The following is a 21,271-nucleotide window of genomic DNA, read 5'->3' as shown; positions in this document are numbered from 1 at the left end:
ATTACTCGTACTTACTCATAAGAAATGTGCAAATACTTTTGAAATTTGAGTGAACTCAAATCTTACGTCAGAGAAGTTATTTCTTGGGGATTTCAACACTATTGAAATTATTTGCGAAAAATTATCGTTTAATGTTAACTCTATATAACTAACAAGCTTATATATTCCGCCGTTGTCTAAACTTCTTATTATTTAAATCACTTTTCCGTTTTCAAATCTGTTCCGTCCGTCCGTCAGTCTGTCCGTCTGACTGTTTCTACGCGAACTAGTCTCTCAGTTTTAAAGATATAGAATTGAAACTTTGCACACACCCTTCGTTCCTTTGCACACAAAATATAAGTCGGAACGGCTGGGATCAGCCGACTATATCCTATAGCCGCCATATAACTGATTATCGGAAATGCCATATTTTTGGTGTTTTTAAAGTTAGGAAGTTGGGATTTTCTCTGGGTTTTATTTTTGGCCAGTCAAATTTCATAAGGATCGGCCGACTATATCCTATAGCTGCCATATAACTTTGGTGTTTTTAAAGTTAGGATGTTGGGATTTTTTATGAGTATTAAGATTGAATGATATGAATAATTTTGGAGAATATAGTTTACAGAATATTCTGCAAGGGTATATCAACTTCCTTTCTAGTTTTAAGATATTTAAGTGATCACGAAAAATTCTCCGTGCAGGGTACAGCTCTCGCAGGAGCGGAAATAGTTTTATAACTTTGTTTGCACCAAGCGTAACTCTAATTCTTATTCTTCCTAGCTGTCGTTTGAAAACATGATAGCAACCACAAATCAGGCATTAGGCGATTTATTAGTCCAATTATTTTATTATAGATCATTCAGCACAGCTTTATTCTTACTACAGGGTTTCCAGTTGATATTTTTATATGTATACTAAGTTATCTGAGTGGTAGGACCATTTCAAAAATTATTTTTCTAAACATCTCTGTGTTACCTCTGTGTCAAGGGGCACATCTTGGTCAGCTTCTTTTTGCATTATTTATTAACAACCTTGCAACCTCTGCCCACTTCTTCTTTATATTATTTACTAGCTGTACCCGGCGCGACTTCGTTCGCTTAAAATTAGTTTTGAGTACGGTTGTCAAGACTTTCCCAATTCCACACCACCCCTGAGGTAGAGAAATTGGCTCGTTTTTTTTAATGTGGTATCTCCAATTAGACCTATTCCACTGAAACTTTCTAGGTTTAATAATGTTAATTAATATGATTACTTTAAAACCTCTGTGTAAACAAAATTTTTAGAAGATCCTTCAGGAGCGAGAATAATAAGGCTACTGGCAGAGCTAACTCTAGAGCATGCGACATAAAATTGTCCGTGAGAGAAGCAATCTTCTCTAAGATCCAGTCCAGCCAGCTTCAAACTCTGCCCCTGCGATTTATTTATAGTTATTGCAAAGCAAACTTTTAGAGGGAATTGTAGCCTTTTAAACTGAAACGGCAGACTGGATGGTATTAATGGGATCCTGGGTATAAACACTGTTTCCCCCTTCGCGCACCCCGTAAATACTGTTGCTTCGATTACATTCTTATGAAGACCTTTTATCTGCAATCGTGTCCCATTGCATAACTTTGGGGGACTTAAATTTCGCAATATCATTACGGGTGCTCCAATCCTAAGAGACAGATTATGCTGAGGAATTCCTGGATGAATTTAAAAATTCAACAGGGTAATGAACAGCATTATCAGCATCAGGAACAGAGTCGACCGATTTATAGGAGACTTCTAAACCATCAAATGAGTTTAGCAATAAATTATTAATAGTGGTTGCTCTTTCATTTTTCGTTGTCAAAATGGCGCGCTCAGATAGCCAGTCTAAGCTTTTACATGATATGTTGGAAATGTCAGGAAATATTTTGGATGTAAGGTCTTGAACGTTTTTGACTACATTTCCTAAGCGTGATGTTATAACTATTTTTGCCTCAACTGTTGGATGGACGCCATTCCCAATTTTTAAAAGAGTTTCGGCAAAAATTCCTGCAGAACTGTCTCCTTTTAAGTGCACTCGCATATTTTTCGTGACCGCTAGTTTTTTTTATCTGTGGCCATAAAAATGAAGATTTTAAACAGGCCTTTATTTCGTCAGCTCTTGTACCTCTTGGCACAACAGGAAGGGTTTGGCGATAGTCTCCAGCTAGCAGGACTGTAATACCACCCATCAACATAGTATTCTCATTAATATCTTGCAGGGTTCTATTTATGGCTTCAAGCCCACCTTTATGTGACATTGTGCACTCATCCCAAACAATTAACTTACGATCTTTAAACACCGCAGCCATATTACATTGCTTTGAAATAGAGCAATGAGGTGTTTCTAAATTAACTAAATCCAAAGGAAGTTTAAATGTAGAATGAGCAGTTCGACCTCCATTGAGCAGGGTAGCAGCTATACCGGAAGATGCTACAGCTAGGGCTATTTTTTTGAACTTCGAACTTTTGCCAACAATAAGTTTGTCAAGAAGGTTTTACCTGTCCCTCCAGGTGCATCCAAAAAAAATATTTCACCCATCTCAGCCCCAACGCTTTGTAAAATTGTATTGTATACGACTTTTTGCTCGTTCGCTTATTATTAGTTTAGAGTTATGAAATTGGGTTGTCAGGACTTTCTTATTTCTTATTTGGGCGTTTTTTGAAAACCTTTGTGTAAACAACCTTTGTAGAAGATCCTTCAAGAGAGAGAATCAGAAGGATACTGGCAGAGCTATATAATAAATGAAAGTGATCCAAGTAAAAGTCGTGAGCTAGTATACTTTTTATCAGTTACAATGTTATCAATGCAATTTTAATTTGCGCACAAATATGTATACTTGTTTGTAAATTGGACTTTGTTGTTTTCAAATTTCTTGTTTTGAATGAAACGAAAACCTTTGTACACACAGTAAAAGATTGGCATCCAATACAAAAACAGCAAAGTAACGTATTATTTTCAGATTCCATATTTGATCGATAAACGGGTATAATAAATCATTTTATTTGTATTTAAGCACATTATCTACTTCCGAATAGAAACATACACACACATTGTATGTATGTACATGTATTGTACATATAAGCAAATCAAAACATATCCAAATATACATATGTACATACGTATTTGGTCAAAAGTTCGAATCTTAAGATTAATATTTAACTTGGAAACATTTTGGCTTTGCTTACAGAATTTGTAGTAATTTTCTATTTTCTTCCATGGTGGAAATTAAATAAGGCTCTTACTTCTGCTACAAAATGAAAAATAAAACCTAAGCATTTGATCCACAGGACTGACTATTGATCGAAAATCATATTGATCGGAGCAGCAGTTTAAGTTTTTAAAATCCAAAAGAAATTTAACTTAAATTGCCTCTTTCCCCTCCCCTTTCCCTGCAGCACTACCCCTCCCCCTCATCAGTTTTCTTGGCTGTTGCTCTCTCGGCCGTCGCTCTCTTGGCATCCGCTCTCTGGGTTTTGTTCTCTCGACAGGCTCCCGCAAAATGCAACGCAATAACTTATAAAATCTAAATAAATTCGTTAAAAATACTTAAAAAAATGTTAAAAACTTGAAAAATTAAACTTAAGCATTTGGGCCATAGAATAACTATTGAGCGAAAAATCATCTTGATCGGAGCAGCGGTTTAGATTTTTTAAATCGAAAAGTTAATTTTAAATGTAGTCCCCAAATTATGGGGGATATCGAAATTTCTTTTAGATTTCTAATTAGGCCTTTTCAAAACCTAAAATTCGGAAAAAACCAAATATCGAAATTCCAACCACTTTAGAAGTTAAGCTTAAATACATCAACTTTTTTTTGCTCAGAATAATGGATGTTGGAGCTGTTTGGGGCCACTGGGGGGACATATCGGATCTTAGTGGGCGCCCACGCCCCCAATGGAATACTGTGAAAAAATTTGGCTGCTCTTGCTCTTACGGTTTGGGTTGTGGCCGTATCTCCTTAAAAATCGGTCTTTCATTTTATAATCTTTAGGGATTAACGATCTCCCTATAGTCGTGACAAAGTCGCCTCATGTACGCAGACGACGTTAAGTTATGCATGCAATATAGCGACAATCTTATCCAAATGCTTTTTATACCCGTTACTCGTAGAGTAAAAGGGTATATTGTATTCGTGCAAAAGTATGTAACAGCTAGAAGGAAGCGTTTCCGACCCTATAAAGTATATATATTCTTGATCAGGGTCACTAGCCGAGTCGATATAGCCATGTCCGTCTGTCCGTCTGTCCGTCTGTCCGTCTGTCTGTCCGTCTGTCTGTCCGTCTGTCTGTCCGTATGAACGCTGAGATCTCGGAAACTATAAAAGCTAGAAGATTGGCATTTTGCATGCAGATTCTAGGAGTTCCTACGCAGCGCAAGTTTGTTTCAAAAAGGTGCCACGCCCCCTTTAACGCCCACAATCGCTTATATACGATAAATTTAAATATTTCGGAAAAGTAAAAATGCAGTTTTATTGTGTTTATAAATACCTATCGAAATGTAGAAGAAATTTTTCAAATCGGACCATTCGTTAAAAAGTTATGCGTGATCAAAGTTTCTATCTCCATCTCCCTCGCACTCCCTTTACCTGAGTAACGGGTATCTGATAGTCGGGGCACCCGACTATAGCGTTCTCTCTTGTTAAACATGGTGTTGTGAAAATCATTTCGATTTTCCTTTTTTCCGGTGAATTCATAATATGCCACGTTGGGTGGTTTTCAGTTGACTAGAATCATACATGCCAATGACCTTGGCGTCCTTCTAGACCCAAAACATAAGTTTTTTGACCATGGTGAATAAAGTGCTCGTATTTATCAAAAGGTGGTCAAGGGAATAGGATGATCTAAGGATCATAAGTGTCACTAAGAGTTTATTTATTTCACTTGTCCGCCGAATTCTCAAGTACCGCTCACCAGTTTGAAGTAAACCAGATGTACATATAGACAAATAATTTTATTTGTTACGTTACGGAGCCTTAACTGGGATGCAAGCCCTATATTATTATCTTGTCAGATGAAAGTTAATCTGTAGCTTTATCTGAAAATATGAATAAATATATTAGTATATTGCAGTAATTTTCCCCTACTCCTCGAGAATCACATTCTTAGATGTTATCGTGTGTCCTCGGATTTTCCTCTCAAGAAGATCCCAAAAATGGTCATTTGGGCTTAGATCAGGACTTTGGGGAGGTGTTCGCAGCTGATTTATGACGTTATACAGCAGCCAAAGCTTGGTATTCTGCGCCGTATGCTTCGGGTCGTTGTCTTGTTGGAACCAACATTCACTTTCGAGCCCTAATTTTTCAGCACTGTCTTTTAAATTGTTTTTTAATATGTCAATATAGATTTTCTGATCCATTATTAACTCGATAAATACCAATTTTCCAACGCCACTTGCTGCCATACACCCCCACACCATTATTCCGCTTCCTCCTTGCTTTACTGTGCCAACCAAATTTTCTTAATTTGAGGCTTCTCCGCTTTCCCTCCATACCAAAACCTTTCCCTTGAGTCGGGAAATATAATCTTATTCCAGAAGTCTTGGTGTTTGGAAATATACTCATTAGTAAAGGTTAGGCGCTTTTGTCTATTGACTTCCGATATGAGAGGTTTTTTGCGGGCGGCTCTGCTATGGTAGTCAGCCTTTTTTATGGTCCGGCGTACAGTATCTTCGGAAACTCTTTTGGAAAATCTATCCTCGACCTTCAGCTTTGCCTGGTGAGCTGTCGTCCTTGGGTTGGGCTGAATAGATTTGATAATATTCCTCTGCTCGCGGTTTATAAGCAAAGGCGGACGGCCAGAACGAGCCTTTGGCAAGATACTTCCAGCCGAGTTGCAGTTATTTATCACTCTTTGGATGGATGAGTGGGTTCTACCAACTAAAGCACCAATTTCTCTATAAGATTTTCCATCCAAAAAACCTTTTAATATAATTTTCCACTCCCCAACAGAAATTTCCTTGCCTTTTTGTTCCATGTTGCAATATGCTCGTTATTATAATGAAAGAGTTTCATTTTAACTGCGTAATGTCTATTTTTAGACATTCTAAAGTAGATCCGCGACAACAAAATTAACGGAAATCGCACAATCCTGCATTCCTCGAAGTTGAAAACTGCTGTACGCAGACTTTTGCGCGTACACTTTTTCGTAGTGTTAGGTTTAAAATTAAAAATAAAATATAACCCCCTGTTGAATATTTCAAATATTTCTACGTCAATGAAGACAATATACCATAGTTTTGTTTAAAAAAAGAATGAATAAAATACATGCATAAATGGCCGAACAATTAATGTTCAAAGTTAGATTTTGAAATTGGGGTGTACGCAGAGATATGCGAGTGAGTGTATTTCCCCTCTTTTCAGTCTTTCTCTTCGTCGTTGAGCGCTGTTGGAACAGCACGCACACCAACGGTAATATCTCTCAGAGGTGTTTTATACCGGAGTTAATCGGTTAATAATTCCGCTCTCCCTCTTTTCGTTTCTATCTCGTTTCGTGGTGCCTAACATCAAAGTTATTCGGTGTTTCGCTCCCGCTCTGTCGCTCTGCTTGATCTCTCTTTAAAAAGTTCTTTAGCGCTTTCGATTTTTTTGTCCGCTATAGTGCACAGTGGTCCGTGGTCAGCGAAAATGGCTTTCTGTTCATTAAAAAATTGCAAGAAAGTTATCTCGGCTGGACAGCAAAGTATTCCCTGCCATACATGTGATAAAATTAATCACGCAAAGTGTCTTGGCTATTCTGGCCTGGTTCGTGATGCCATCGATAAGAGGAGTTGCCTACGCTACGGTGAATGGATTGTATACGAGAACCAGGCAATAACTATTAGGCGGCTCACAAAAAGCAGTGTTACGGAATTAATCCGGAACTGCCGTAAAAATACGGACCTGCTCGTTGCGCTTGAGTCGCAGCTCACTAGTCGCATGCTAGCTGAGCCCGAGTCCCCAAAGCGCAAAAAAGTCGCGGTCAATGGGCATTCTATGGCAGGTGCCGTGCAACCTGCTGCTCGCGATTCGATTCCAGCTCAGCTGCCAATCTTAGGCGCCACTCAAATGGTACTTAGATCGGGGGCAAAAAATGATTCGGCATCCGAAGTTGCTGGAATCGATGTGGTCCGCTAGGTACTTCCGCTCTGTCCGATCAAAATAAAGTAGTGGCCCCAACACCTCATGTAAACTTAACGTCCGGATTACCGGCCAATATTGGTAGTACAGATACAAATTCTGTAGTACCAAAAAAGGTTGCATGTGTTGTACCAAAAACGGTTACTTGTGTTCGGGTGCCCCAGCTAAAACATGTATTTGTTTCACGGCTCGCCCCAGACCACTGGATATTACGACTTATATCCGTAACAAAATCCAAGTTGATGATCTGAAGGTCGAACAATTTAAATTTTCTTATGCTAGGAAAGTATCATCATTTAAGATTGGTATTCCTTGTGCTCTTTTTGCATCTGTGTGTTCCACCAGTTTCTGGCCCGAGGGCATATTTGTAAAAGAGTACGAAACTAAGAGAAAAAAGAATAGTTCAGGGGAAATGGAAAATACCATTAAAGAACCATCCCCAGCGCCATCCACATCCTCTTCTGTCCCAAAAAACTAGCCTCCTCTTTTCTTCTTTGCTATCAGAATACAAGAGTCTTACTTAGTAAGCTGACTAAATTGTATTCGGATAGTTTTTCTTTCCCATATAATATTATGGTATGTACAGAGACCTGGTTAAGGCCGGATATTCTTAGCTCCGAAATTCTCCCGGGTAAGTACACAATTTATAGGCTTGATCGTCAGACCAGACGGGGAGGTGGAGTCCTGATTGCTGTCGACTCCACCTTTTCGTCTAAATTACTAACTTTCGAAGAATTTTATGACATCGAATTCCTAGGAATAAAATTATCGTTTCCCGGTAGTTTTGTATATATTACTTGTTCATATATCCCACCATCATCTGAGTTCCCTATTTACGCAAATCACCTTTCCGTTATTCAGTCCATTTCCAAAAAACTGTCAGATCGAGATCAGTTAATAGTATTGGGAGTTTTTAATATACCTAGTGCGACATGGTCCCCTGACGAAAACTCTAACATTTTACTTCCTTTAGCGCAGCATGACTTTATTGACGGCTTGCTTGACATTGCGCTATCCGAAGTGAACCATGTCAAGAACTCCTCCTGTTTCAAATTCAGAAGGCGTTTGCCTATCAAGAACGTTACCACTTACACAACCAGAAGATCCTTATCATCCAACTCTAGAGCTGACTGTAGACGCCAGAACAGAGCTGAATAAAAAATCCGAAAAGTAACCGAAACGAATCCGCTGCTTTCGTAAGGCAAACTTTCATCTTTTAAATACTTTTATATCCGGCTATGACTGGTCCGAATTTTATTCATGCACTAACGTGGATAAGGCCGTTAATATATTTTATAATGCATTGAATTCCTTCTTTTGTCTGTGTGTTCCGTTATACCATCCGTCAATTTCAAATAAACCTCCGTGGTTTAATAAAGAGTTGTCACACCTAAAAAATATTAAGTCCAGACTTTTCAATAAATTTAAAATGTGCGGTTCACAATCTGACTTCTCACGGTACCTAAGGGCTCGGTCAAATTTAATCGTGCTTAACGCCCGGTGTTTTTAAAGCTATTTGACTCGTTGTAGGGTCCAATTTTCACAAGATCCAAAACAGTTTTATAATTTTGTTAACACTAAGCGTAAATCAGCCTGTTACCCTGCATCGCTATCATTCGAAAACTCTACGGCAAACTCTGATCAGGCAATTGCCGATCTATTTGCCCATTTTTTCCAAACAACATATTCTGTTTCATCCCGTCCAAATCCGTCTTATTCAAATGGCATACCCAAGTCGAACTTGATTTTTTGTCCGAGGTTAAGCGAAAACTCCCTTCTTTTGGATCTCCGTAAAGTTAAGCCAGTCCATTCACCGGGTCCGGACGGAGTTCCAGGCTGCGTGCTTAAATATTGTGCTGAAACTCTGTGTAGACCTCTGTACAAATTGTTTACCTTCTCTTGAAAAACATCTCATTTCCCACTTATTTGGAAGGAGTCATTTGTCATTCCCCTTCATAAGAAAGGAAATAAATGCAATACAAGTAATTACAGAGGCATATCCAAATTATTTGCCATCCCAAAGCTTTTCGAAAACACTATTACACCCCATTTGCAACATCTTTGTAGATCGATTATATCTCCATGTCAACATGGATTTAAAAGGCGAAGATCTACGACGACAAACTTCTTGGAGCTAACGTCTTTTGTAATACATGGCTTTAGAAAGAACATGCAGACCGACGAAGTTTACACTGATTTTAGTAAAGCGTTTGATTCAGTAAATCGCTCGCGTATTAAAGCTAGACTTATTAGGGTTTCCATGTGATCTTCTAACATGGATCTCAAGTTATCTGAGTGGTAGGACTCAACGAGTCCTCTTTAAAAACTCGATCTCTGATTTGATCCGAGTTACTTCAGGCGTCCCACAAGGAAGCCACCTTGGCCCACTTCTTTTTACTTTATTTATAAACGATCTCCCTCTAGTCTTGACTAAGTCGTGTGTCCTTATGTATGCAGATGACGTTAAGTTATGTCTGCAATATAACGAAATTTCGAGCAGTTCAGACTTACAATCTGACTTAAATGCTTTTCAAACATGGTGTTGTGAAAATCTTTTGGATTTAAATAGCATTAAGTGCAATGTAATGACATTTTTTCGGGTGAACACACAATATGCAACGTATACGCTGGGTGGTTGCGCGTTGTCTAGAATTACGCATGTTGATGACCTTGGCGTCCTCCTTGACCCAAAACTTAAGTTTTGTGACCATATTACTTCTATGGTGAATAAAGCCAGGGGAGTACTTGGATTTATTAAAAGGTGGTCAAAGGAATTCGATGATCCCTATGTTACAAAGATTTTGTTCATTTCACTAGTCCGTCCAATCCTGGAGTACTGTTCAGCAGTTTGGAGTCCTCAGTATGGTGTACATATAGACCGGATAGAGTCTGTGCAAAAGAACTTTTTATTATTTGCTCTACGGGGCCTTAAATGGAATTCAAGCCTTATTTTACCATCCTACTCTAGTAGACTTCTCCTAATTAATCTACCATCCTTAGTAAACCGTAGAACGATGCTTGGTACAACTTTTATCTATAAACTTATGCACGGGGATGTGGAGAGTCCCGAGTTACTGGGTCGCATAAGCTTCTCCGTGCCTAATAGAATTACCAGGAACATGTTCCTCTTACATTAAATATTTGTAGATCTAACTTTGATATGCATGAACCGTTTAGAGTACTGTGTAACGACTATAATAGACTATACCATATTATTTCTACTACCGACTCTTTGCCAAGCCTAAAATCATTAATTTTATCTTACTTAGCACAAAATTAGTATTAGTATTAGTCTCGTACGTATTTCTAACCTTAGTCTGTCCGCTTCTACATTGTGCTTTTTAACTTCTCGCGATCTCGTTTTTACGCCTATTAGGCTCCGCGCGTAACAAGCACTGCTTGGTGTCGTAAGGGCCACTTGTTTGCGCTGATCATAGTGCATCAACTTCCGAATCTGGGTACATCCGAGGCACACGCCTTGTACGAGGCTCCCGTGAATTTGAGTTGAAATGGGAAATTACGCTCCGTTCTTGGCCATTCAAGTCCTTCAACAAGTTGCAACTGGGAGTACGTTGGAAAGCCACATCTGGCGAATTCTTTTTGTTCCAAATTTACTAGCTCGCCTATTTGACTTGGATATTGTACCACATCCTGAAGGTGTGTTTCTGTCCACGGTAGCACCATTTACGCAATCAACGATCCATATCATCCTACTATCGAAGTAACAATCGACACGGGTATTGTAATAGAAGAACAAATCCGAGAATTCAACTAAAGGAGTACATTGTTTTCGCAAGTCAGTCTTTTTGAGGCTCAATAATTTATTAGTGGCTTTATTTGACAGATGGCTCTACTGACCGATGCCCTTAATGTTTTTAACACAATAAAATCATTTTGAAATTCCTGGTACTATCCGTCAATCTCCAATAAATTTCCTTAGTTTAGCTAAGAGTTTGCACACTTAACAGGAAAGGAAGTAGACCTCAGCCAGCCGAAGTTTATATACCCTTGCAGTTATTACAAATCGACTACATTTCGATTTCTATGCCTATATTACTAAAAACAATGAAGGTATGTCAGCTATATGATATTGTTGTCCGATTTTAATTTAATTAAAATCGTAATTCAATAATAAACAAGAAAGGAAACTGACTGATATAATCGCCCGATTCGGCTCGTTCCAACTTATATACTGCCTGCAATAGAAAGACAACTTTTGGGAAAGTTTCAAGTAGATAGCTTTAAAACTGAGGGACTAGTTTGCGTAGAAACGGATGGACGGACAGACGGACAGACGGACATGGCTAGATCGACTCTCCTGGTGATGCTGATCAAGAATATATATACTTTATAGAATATACTTTTTAGAATACCCTCTGCAAGGGTATAACAACAAAGGAAAGCTAACTTCGGGCGGAGCCGAAGTTGATATACTCTTGCATAATATTCTGTAAATTATATTCTACAAAATTATTCATATGATGCATTCTTAATACTTATAAAAAATCTCAACTTCCCCTTTTTAAAAACACCAAAGGTATGGCACTTCCAATTGCCATAGCCGCCATATAACTGATTGATCGGAAATCCCATAACGTTGGTGTTTGTAAAGTTAGGAAGTTTGGATTTTATTTTTAGCCTATCAATCCGACCTACCGAATTTCATGAGGATCGGCCGAATTTATATAGCTGCCATATAACTGAACGATTAGAAATGCCATAACTTTGGTGTTTTTAATGTTAGGAAGTTGGGATTTTTTATGGGTATTATTATTTCCCCATATTTTGAAGGAATAATTTCTTTTCACAAGATAGTTAACAATACTAAGAAGATAGTAAATATACCAGTAGTTCCCTTAGCTTTTCCAAGAAATGATTACTCCTCATCTCCGTGCCGCCACGGATTTATTAAACGTATTTGCGATATAGGGCTTTAAAAGTAGGTCTCCAACAAACGTCATTTACACTGACTTTAGTAAACTCTGACTCTGTAAATCAGTTATGGTTGCCAGTTGATCTCCTTTTATTGATATTAAGTTATCGGACTGACAGTCAATGAGTCTTTTTTAAAAATTCTCTTTCTTACATTTTTTTTTGTTACCTCCGGTGTCACGCAACAGAGCCATCTTGGTCTTCTTTTTACATTATTTTTTAACGACCTTCTCTCGGTTATAAGTCATTCTCATACTTATCTTATGTACTTATATCATACTTATGTTGATGTACTTATGGTGTTAAATTATGTCTAAAGGATTGAAAGCACCCGGGTGCTTACTTCTGTCCATCGCTCATCTAGCAATGCAAAAAAAATAAATTTCACCACCTGATGTGCACATGCTATCTACGAAGATTTCCGCCACCGAACGACTCCTTATTCAGCGCAGAGAATTCTCCCTTGAATGAATTATTCCATATAGCTGTTTAATGTCTCAACTTCTTGCTCAGTTCACGCATCGCATAACCCTTCATGGCGGTAACCAGTTGATTGTACGTCTCGTGTGGGCAAGATACTGAATTTCAAAAAAAAAGCAGCAGTAAACTCCTATCCACAAGAAATGGCTCGAACGCAGCTGATGGCCGAAGATACGAGCTTCGTTCTCACGGCATTTCACATTCGCCGGCTTACTCCACTTACAAAAATATACCGATAGCGAGTGTCTCATACTAAAGGGAAGAATCTTAAAGGACGAGAATCTGACGTCCAACGAATAGCGGCTCGGCAGAATTGTTTTTGTCTTCCCAGGAGCCGATGGCAGCGTCCGAATAGTAGACATCCGATTCAAATTCGTCCTTCTGCCAGTGGAATATTTCAATCTTCTCCAAGAAAGCTTCCCACGTATAACTACTTAATACTGTCTTAGTCCACACAATTCTAAATATGCCGGCGCGTTAGCTTGCTTCTTTACAGTGCTCAGCATCTTCTTCGCCCGCTCCAACGCCCTCTTCGCTGCTACAACGTCACAGCATCAACGTCCTTCTGGACTCCTTGGTTGCCGTGAATACCGGTGTCAAGAACATCGATACCGCAGCGCTTATCGACCCATCAATGCTTCTATGGCCGCCTCCTTTCGATTGCCAACGGCCAGTAATTGGGGACGAAAAGGTGTGCACAGAAACGATTTAGTCCAAAGTCTGTACGACTCAATTGAAGGTGGTCCTCAAAATCAAACACAATATACGTATCCGCACACCGATTAGGGCTCTCAGCGACGCCAGCCGTGCCAAATTTAAGTTTATTTAGCTTGCGGATGAGTTGTGATCCAGCCGGAATTTGTCATGGTCGACGAAAAATTACCGATCGCCGTGATCGGGTGGATAATCTCCGGCTCCTGCAACCAACGGATATTATATTTTCCAACGCTGGCGATTTCAAGGGCGGAATGTTCCTGTGCTGACCCGACACCAATCCACCACAACGTCCACAACAGAGATAATAAATAATGATTATTTATTATTATTATTAATTACGGGCAGGAATTACAAGTTTTAAATACTTCAAATGGTTTATTGTTTGCCAAGTAAATAAATAAATATTACTCTCCAGCACTTTTAATTTCTTTTAAATGTTTTTTAACTTTTTCAGATACAGTTACGACACTAATCTTATCTCTTCGGTAATTTAATTTAAAGAATAGACTACAAATCCAGAGGTTTCATTAGTTCCGTCCGAACTTCTGCCAAAGCTCTACCAATTACAATTTTTTTTTTTTTGGTGAACACGCCACACAAGAATGGACCGTTTTTTTTGTGTATTGAGAAATTATTTCTAAAGAAAGTGCCAACGCTACGATTAAGGGAAAACCTCTGAAGCGGCTGTCTTTTAAGGTTGCCTGTGCATTTCCACAGCGCAAGTACGTGATTCTGGTTAGGATCAATTGCACTGAGCTTGTCAATAAAAAATTCAGAAAGAGGAGAAGGGGCAGAGCAGAGTCAGAGCAGTGAGTTGCGCACTTAAACTTGTTAGATCCGAACCCCGAGGAAAAAGCCTGGATTTGGTAACGAGGCCACGCAAAAATATATCAGGAGCGGAATATGATCAGAGGAAAGCCCAGGGCTCTTTGATATACACTGCAAAATCAATGGCCATCGGGAGGTGGTCATTTATCATTTAAATGAGTGGGTCCGCCACTAGCAATCTGCATGTTTGAGTCAGCAATGAGGAAGCGGCTACCTACAGAGCCAAATAGACCTCAGCCGACCAAGAAAGGCGGTGACAGCACCAAGCGAAATTCTCGCAATCCCTATGACCAAACTTATGGCAACAGTTTGCAGGTTGGGCTCCGATATTGTGGAACTTAGGTAAACGCTGCCGAGGACTGACATGAGGATGGAGAAAGACGGCAGGCTTAAAAGTACGCTTTTAAGTGGGTCTACGGGTCAATGAGAGCGAGCCGTGCAGCAATAAGTATTTACGGGATTTGACTGCACTTTCGATCGACAATTGAAAAACTAATAATCAATGCCGCGAGAGCGGCTTTGCAGTCAACAGTCAACAGCGATAATTTTAAACCTTCTGCGGAGATTTTAGAGTGGGCATGTAAAGTTATGAGCCGGATATTGCATCAAGAGTATTAAGTAAGAATCTGTATAAAGGCGTCCCTGTGCTGCGCTCTCTTGTGATTTTGCCAGTGATGCAACTTGGGGAAAATGGGAAAAAGAAAGTGCCAACAAAACATCTTGTTCGACATTTATTTGGGTTCCCGGATTCAAAATATATTAATGCATACTTTAACCATATTTATTAGTGATTTTAAAAACGATGCTTTTTTCTGTGTTTGCCTCAAATAAATTTAATTTTAGTGCGGACCGAATATTACAAATTATTTTTTTGTTAGCATCGCCAACAATGAAATATAAACATGATAGGTACAAAGAAATCTGGTTCCGAACGTATTCATGATTTTTAATATTCATAAGCATTTTCTTAGACAGAATGGTACACAACTCGAAATAAAAATTTATCGATCTATCTCCCCAAATACTACATCCAATGTACCGATAATGGCCACTACATCGGCCAACATGTGCTGCTTTCCAATCTTTTCTAAAGCTGCCAAGTGAGCAAACCCTGGCGCCTTAATTTTGCAGCGATATGGGCGGCTCGATCCATCTGATATAAGGTAAACCCCAAACTCGCCTTTTGGAGCTTCAATTGCCGTGTACGTTGCCCCAGGTGGAACTTGATAGCCTTGGGTAAATAACTTAAAGTGGTGAATTAGAGCTTCCATGGATGTTTTCATTTCGGAACGCGTCGGTGGCGCCACCTTGGCATCGTCTGTTTTAATTTCTCCAGCAGGCATATCGTTAAGGCACTGATCAATTATTCGCAAAGACTGACGCATTTCCTCGATACGACAAAGATATCGGTCATAGCAGTCACCTTTAGTGCCGATGGGAACATCAAAGTCTACCAGGTGGTAGGCATCATACGGCTGCTGTTTGCGGAGGTCCCACTTTATACCGGAGCCACGCAACATGACGCCGCTAAAACCATAGTTCAGAGCCTCTTCTGCCGTTACAATACCAATATCCTCGGTTCGCTGCACCCAGATTCGGTTCGTGGTTAACACATCCTCCACTTCGTCCAAACGCTCGGCAAACTTTGATGCAAACTCATAGATATCGTCCATTAGGCCAAGAGGCAAGTCCTGCAAAAAGGCGTAGGTCAATAATTAGCTTTTACAAATGTGTGCGAAAGAATTACCAATGACACGCCACCAGGTCGGATATAAGCAGCATGCATTCTAGCACCAGAAACTCGCTCATAGAATTCCATCATTTTCTCGCGCTCTTCGAATAGCCAAAAAAATGGCGTTAATGCACCAACGTCCAGAGCGTGCGTGCCAACAGCCATTATGTGGTTCAAAATCCGGGTAATCTCGGCAAACAACGCTGCATTCAGCACATAATACAGAAAGAAATATTTAAGCGCATTTATTAAGAATTATAGGAATGGCTTAATGGAATGAGGTTTACTATCGGAATATGACCGGGACCAAGTCAAAAAGAAGGTTGAGCGTTGCACCATGAACATCGTAATTGTCCTTAACGAGAATAGCTTAGAACACCTGCCGACTCAACTGAACTCTATAAAGTGCGACTACTCATCTACCATGCGGACAAGATAGCAGCGGATGAATTAGCAGCCTGTGTATCCTACGAACATCTAAGTGACAAAAAACCTTACTCAAAGGAGAATACCGGCAACACATCAACCGACAAGGAGCTCACTGAGTCTCTGAAATGCCTCCACACCTTCCAACGGTCAGAATCGATCTAAACTTACTCACACATATCATTCTACGTAGCTAACGACCAAGATAAGTCCATTTGTGACATCATTGTTGAATAACTCATACACGCAGACTCATAAACTCATCCTAATCTCAAAGACCCAGCTTTACCACCTCAAAATGTGGATTGGGAGCTGAGCACTCCTGCTCAGATAATCTCTAGAATTTATAATACCTCCCACTTGGTTGGAAAGACTGGCCAGGAGGCCATGGGTTGCTGAAGTCGGCTGGCTTTTTTATTTGACATTTTTATACCCTTGCACTAATTTCAGTCAAAAGTTTGCAAAGCAGTGAAGGAGACAATATCGACCCTATAAAGTATATATATTCTTCGATCTAGCCATGTCCGTCTGTCCGTCCGTCCGTCTGTCCGTCCGTCCGTCTGTCCGTCCGTCCGTCTGTCCGTCCGTCCGTCTGTCCGTCCGTCCGTCTGTCCGTCCGTCCGTCTGTCCGTCCGTCCGTCTGTCCGTCTGTCCGTCCGTCCGTCTGTCTATCCGTCCGTCCGTCCGTTTCTACGCAAACTAGTCCCTCAGTTTTAAAGCTATCTGCTTGAAACTTTCCCAAAAGTTGTATTTCTGTTGCAGGTAGTAGTCGTAGTATAAGTCGGAACGAGCCCTATCGGGCAACTATATCATATAGCTCCCATAGGAACATTTGGAAAAAAGAATGCAAATAAATTATAACTTTGTTGCTTTTCATTTTTTTTGTTCTTTGAGATTTGGTAAAATATTATGTTATTAACATGAAGTCTTAAAGTGCCAACAAAAAAAACGAATTTCTATGTATCATCTATTTAAATGTATCCTTTTATATGAGTACTAGTACTTAGATCGAAAAACGAGTTTGCCAGCGGGATATGCTTATATTAACTCAGGACGCGATCCTGATCAAGAATATATGTACTTTATAGGGTCGGAGATGTCTCCTTCACTGCGTTGCACACTATTGACCAAAATTATAATACCCTCTGCAAGGGTATAAAAAGGACTGACGAAAAGAAGTCGCCACCAGTTTGCCTTTCGCTCTCTCTCATAGCTGACGAAGGGATTTCATCGATCTGAATACTTGGATATACTTTGCACTACCTCCAAAAATACGGTCCCAACTCTAATTGTTTTTTAATACAGAATTAAGACAATTACAGGTAAAAATAGTAAAATCTCTTAAAAAAAAAAAGAAAGGAAAGCTAACCTCGGGCAGAGCCGAAGTTGATATACCCTTGCAGAATATTCTGTAAATTATATTCTCCAAAATTATTCATATGATGCATTCTTAATACTTATAAAAAATCCCAACTTCCTAACTTTAAAAACACCAAAGTTATGTCATTTTCAATCGTTCAGTTATATGGCAGCTATAGAATATAGTCGGCCGGTCCTTATGAAATTTAGTAGGTCGGATTGGCCAAAAATAAAACACATAAAAAATCCCAACACTTTTGACAAAAATTATAAAACTCTCTGCAAAGGTATAAAAAGAAACTTAAACATATCTGTCAAATTGGATCGAGAATATTTTTAAAATGTATAATGGTGGCAATTTTATTAATGCACATCCACAGTGAGGGAGCGACCAAGGGGAACAATTAGTTTCGTATTCGATCAATATAAGAACCAAAGAAAGAACATGGCAAAAAATATTGAAAGTTCTTAAAGAACTATTATTTACTTAAACTTAAAAATGTCTGCAGAAATTAATTTTACTATTTTAGCTGTAATATGAAATTTTAACTGAAAAAATGGGCTTACATACATTCTAAGACGGGAGAAAAGGCTACACGTAGGGGAAAAGGGTAAAAACTGTATTCATACAAGAGATAGAAGGAAGCGACCCTATAAATATACAACTTCTTGATTATGATCAATTGTCAGTATGTCTGTCCGTCCGTATAAACGTCAAGATCTCGGAAGCTAAAAGAGCTAGAGATTTTTGATTTAGCATGCAGATTCTAGTTATCCCTACCACTAACCATACAACATATAGACTGGTCATTTCGTACTACAAAAATGGACAAAAAAATTTCTTAGCGACGGGCCTCATGACTCTTAGCAGTAGGCCTCGGACGCTTCGTGTGCGTTCTGGTTTTTTGCGCTCTCATTTTTATTCTCATTTTGATGCAAAATTTATTTATCAAATTTTGTTATTGGTAAGATAGCATTATAAAAAGGAAAATATTCCTATGCTATGTTCTTTTTGAGCGTGCAATCGTCGGTAAGGTATGTTTTCTCAATCACTTAAGAGCAGTCGGTGTTTTAAGAATTAGGGATCAGACAATTTGCAAGGATTAGTTTCCATCAGAGATAACATTATGCAGCCCTGATGCTGCAATTGAACTATGTCCCCTATCAGAACGTCTCGTGGAACAAATCAAAATAAAGCTGTCATTTTACCAATTTTAAAGTGACTTTGATTCCACTTGTGCAGCGCTCTACAGAATTTCGACGAGGTCTACTTACTTCTAATATACTTGGCTCGGAGTGGCACCTCGATGTTAAGGAGCTTCTCCACAGCCAGCGAGTAGCACTGCTCATTGCACATCATGGAGACGTAATCCAGCCGGTCGAAATAAGGCAACGCCTGCGTGTACGTTTTGTACTCGATGAGCTTCTCGGTGCCTCGGTGCAGCAGTCCGATGTGTGGATCCGCACGCATCACAGTCTGCAGAAACGGATAATGGGATTTAGATCTAGCTAATTGATCTGCGACTAAAGGCTTTAACCTCTCCATCTAGCTCCAGAACCAGACGCAGTACTCCGTGGGCAGCGGGATGTTGCGGGCCGAAATTCAGGGTCAGGTTGCGCACGGATTTCTCGACAGGCGTAACCTTGCCTAGCAATACGAAAATTGATGCATTAGCTCAAGTGCCAAGCAGATTGCATTACCAACTAACTGTTCCATGGAGGCACCTTCCAGAGCGATGTAACCTCATCTGGATACATCACCGGACCGCTGAACTGCTTCATGAATTCTGGGTCAGGATACCATTTTGCAGCACTGCGCCGACTTTGATGCGTACTGGAAATCGCGTATTTGGAGAGAGTGTTCAAAACAAAATAAATTGGTATATTTTCGCATTATGTAAGCAGAAAATCTTTACTTTAATGTGCTCGATCCTGCTAAAAACTGCTGCCGCAACATCAAGTGGGATAACCCGGGGGCCCAGGAGCGCCTCGCTATATTGGCAAACGCCATCCTGATAACCAAATTGTTCTTTTATGTTTTTAATAAGCGTTTCGCTCAGTTAGAACAACCAATTAGATAGAGTAAATCTTTATTTCGATGGGACAATCGACACGAAAATCGCCGCAAAAAGGCCATTTACACCTGCCAATCAGTTGCAGCATATATGGTATTCTCACTGGGTTTTTTTTGCGGGACGAAACAATAATATACAGCCGCGAATTTCCTATCGATAATAAGTTCAATTTGTTATGGTTATCGACTTTTTTATATGGGGTAAAGGTTGTAGTTCACACAACTAGCAACATTATAAGTCATCCTTTGTTAAAAAAACCAAACACTCTTTGGTCCGAAAGTTTACTCCAAGCCCTAGATTTAGCTAAGAGGGAGAGCGAGAGGCAAATAATTTAAATCTTTTGAATTGTCTGTTGTCAAAACCAAGTGTTTCTTAGGTCAAAAATGGGCGGAAAAACACAACTAGAAAGTTCGAAAAATCGTCTGCAAGAACTTTGTGCAGCTATGAACTTTAAATTAACAAATAATTATCAGTAAAGCCTGGTACTCAGATCGACAAACGAGTTCATACTGTCAATCAGCTGGGTTTGTTGACAAGCAGTTGAAATTTAAATATCGTAGTACAAAAATATTTAAAAACAATACAATTTAAATTTACCAGTTGTTTTCTTTTAATATACTGATAATTATTTGCTAATTTAAAGTTCATAGCTGCACTTTTATTGTGTTTTTTTACATTCTTGACCTAAAAAACATTTTGCTCTGACAAGAGGCACCCCAGATAGTATTAATGTTATTTTGTCCTCACATGTAAACTCCTGCAATCGACTTTTGCGAGTTTTTTGAGTTTTTCCCTCCATTTTATAAAATGTTCAGTGAGAAGCGCACGCCAAAAGATTAAATTATTTAAGCCTAGTACTCACATCGACGAAAACTGTACGCCAGTCATGAGAGAGAGCGAGAGGCAAAAAGCTGGCGTTCACTTTTCGTCAATGTTTTTTTTCACCTCGCTCCGCAGATCGATGAAAAAAATACCAGAAAATTGCATAGCGTTGCCAGTCTGCGGAAATGAACTTTGGGTGAACCCTAGCGAAAAGATTGAAATAATCTTTTGGCGTGCGCTTCTCACTGAACATTTTAAGAAATGGAAGGAAAAACTTACAAAATTCGCAAAAGTCGATTGCAGAAGTTTACATGTAAGGACAAAATAACATTAATACCATCTGGGGTGCCTCTTGTCAGAGCAAAATGTTTTTTAAACCAAGAATATACAAAAAACACAATAAAAGTGCCGATATAAACTTTAAATTAGCAAATAGTTATCAGTAAATAAAAAAAAAAACTGTTCAATTTAAGTTGTATTGTTTTTTAATTTCTTTGTACAGCGGCAGACTTGTTTTGCCAAGGTAGTTGATAATATCTTTTAAAGGCTCTTTCCCGCAAATACGATATTTGAAATTTAACTGCTTGTGAACAAACCCAGCTGATTGACAGTACGACCGTGGCACGCTTTATTCTGATGAACTCTCGATATTTTGGTCACACTGGAAAGATTAAAGTTTTTACGCTAGCGTACTCGTTTGTCGATCTGAGTACTAGGCTTTAATCTTTTCGCTAGGGTTCACCCAAAGTTCATTTTCGCAGACTGGCAATGCTATGCAATTTTCTGGTATTTTTTTCG

General features: G+C 39.2%; 1 protein-coding gene across 1 annotated transcript; it reads right to left on the bottom strand.

The window, feature by feature from the left end:
- Positions 1–14,777: 14,777 nt before the first annotated feature.
- Positions 14,778–19,689, bottom strand: LOC108044946 (NADH-ubiquinone oxidoreductase 49 kDa subunit). Its single transcript, XM_017124117.2, has 6 exons — positions 19,493–19,689; positions 19,286–19,410; positions 19,115–19,224; positions 18,852–19,053; positions 15,807–15,994; positions 14,778–15,750 (listed from the first exon to the last, which is right to left on the bottom strand). The coding sequence occupies exons 1-6, from the start codon at positions 19,585–19,587 to the stop codon at positions 15,061–15,063; spliced, it is 1,410 nt and encodes a 469-aa protein (XP_016979606.1). The 5' UTR covers positions 19,588–19,689; the 3' UTR covers positions 14,778–15,060.
- Positions 19,690–21,271: the final 1,582 nt, after the last annotated feature.

This window comes from Drosophila rhopaloa, unplaced genomic scaffold (assembly GCF_018152115.1).
Source record: "Drosophila rhopaloa isolate 14029-0021.01 unplaced genomic scaffold, ASM1815211v1 contig_203, whole genome shotgun sequence".
In the NCBI taxonomy this organism is placed as follows: Eukaryota; Metazoa; Arthropoda; class Insecta; order Diptera; family Drosophilidae; genus Drosophila; species Drosophila rhopaloa.
The sequence above is the reverse complement of the archived record's forward strand: the minus strand, read 5'-3'. Positions and strand labels throughout refer to the sequence as shown.

What these genes read in the sequence shown, in the direction of transcription:
- LOC108044946 (XM_017124117.2), bottom strand. Translation starts at nt 19,587, where the DNA reads ATGGCGTTTGCCAATATAGCGAGGCGCTCCTGGGCCCCCGGGTTATCC. An exon ending in TTCTGGAGCTAGATGGAGAG is followed by an intron (nt 19,054 to 19,114) that starts GTTAAAGCCTTT and finishes CCGTTTCTGCAG; the next exon opens with ACTGTGATGCGTGCGGATCC. An exon ending in CCGAGCCAAGTATATTAGAA is followed by an intron (nt 15,995 to 18,851) that starts GTAAGTAGACCT and finishes TGCTGAATGCAG; the next exon opens with CGTTGTTTGCCGAGATTACC.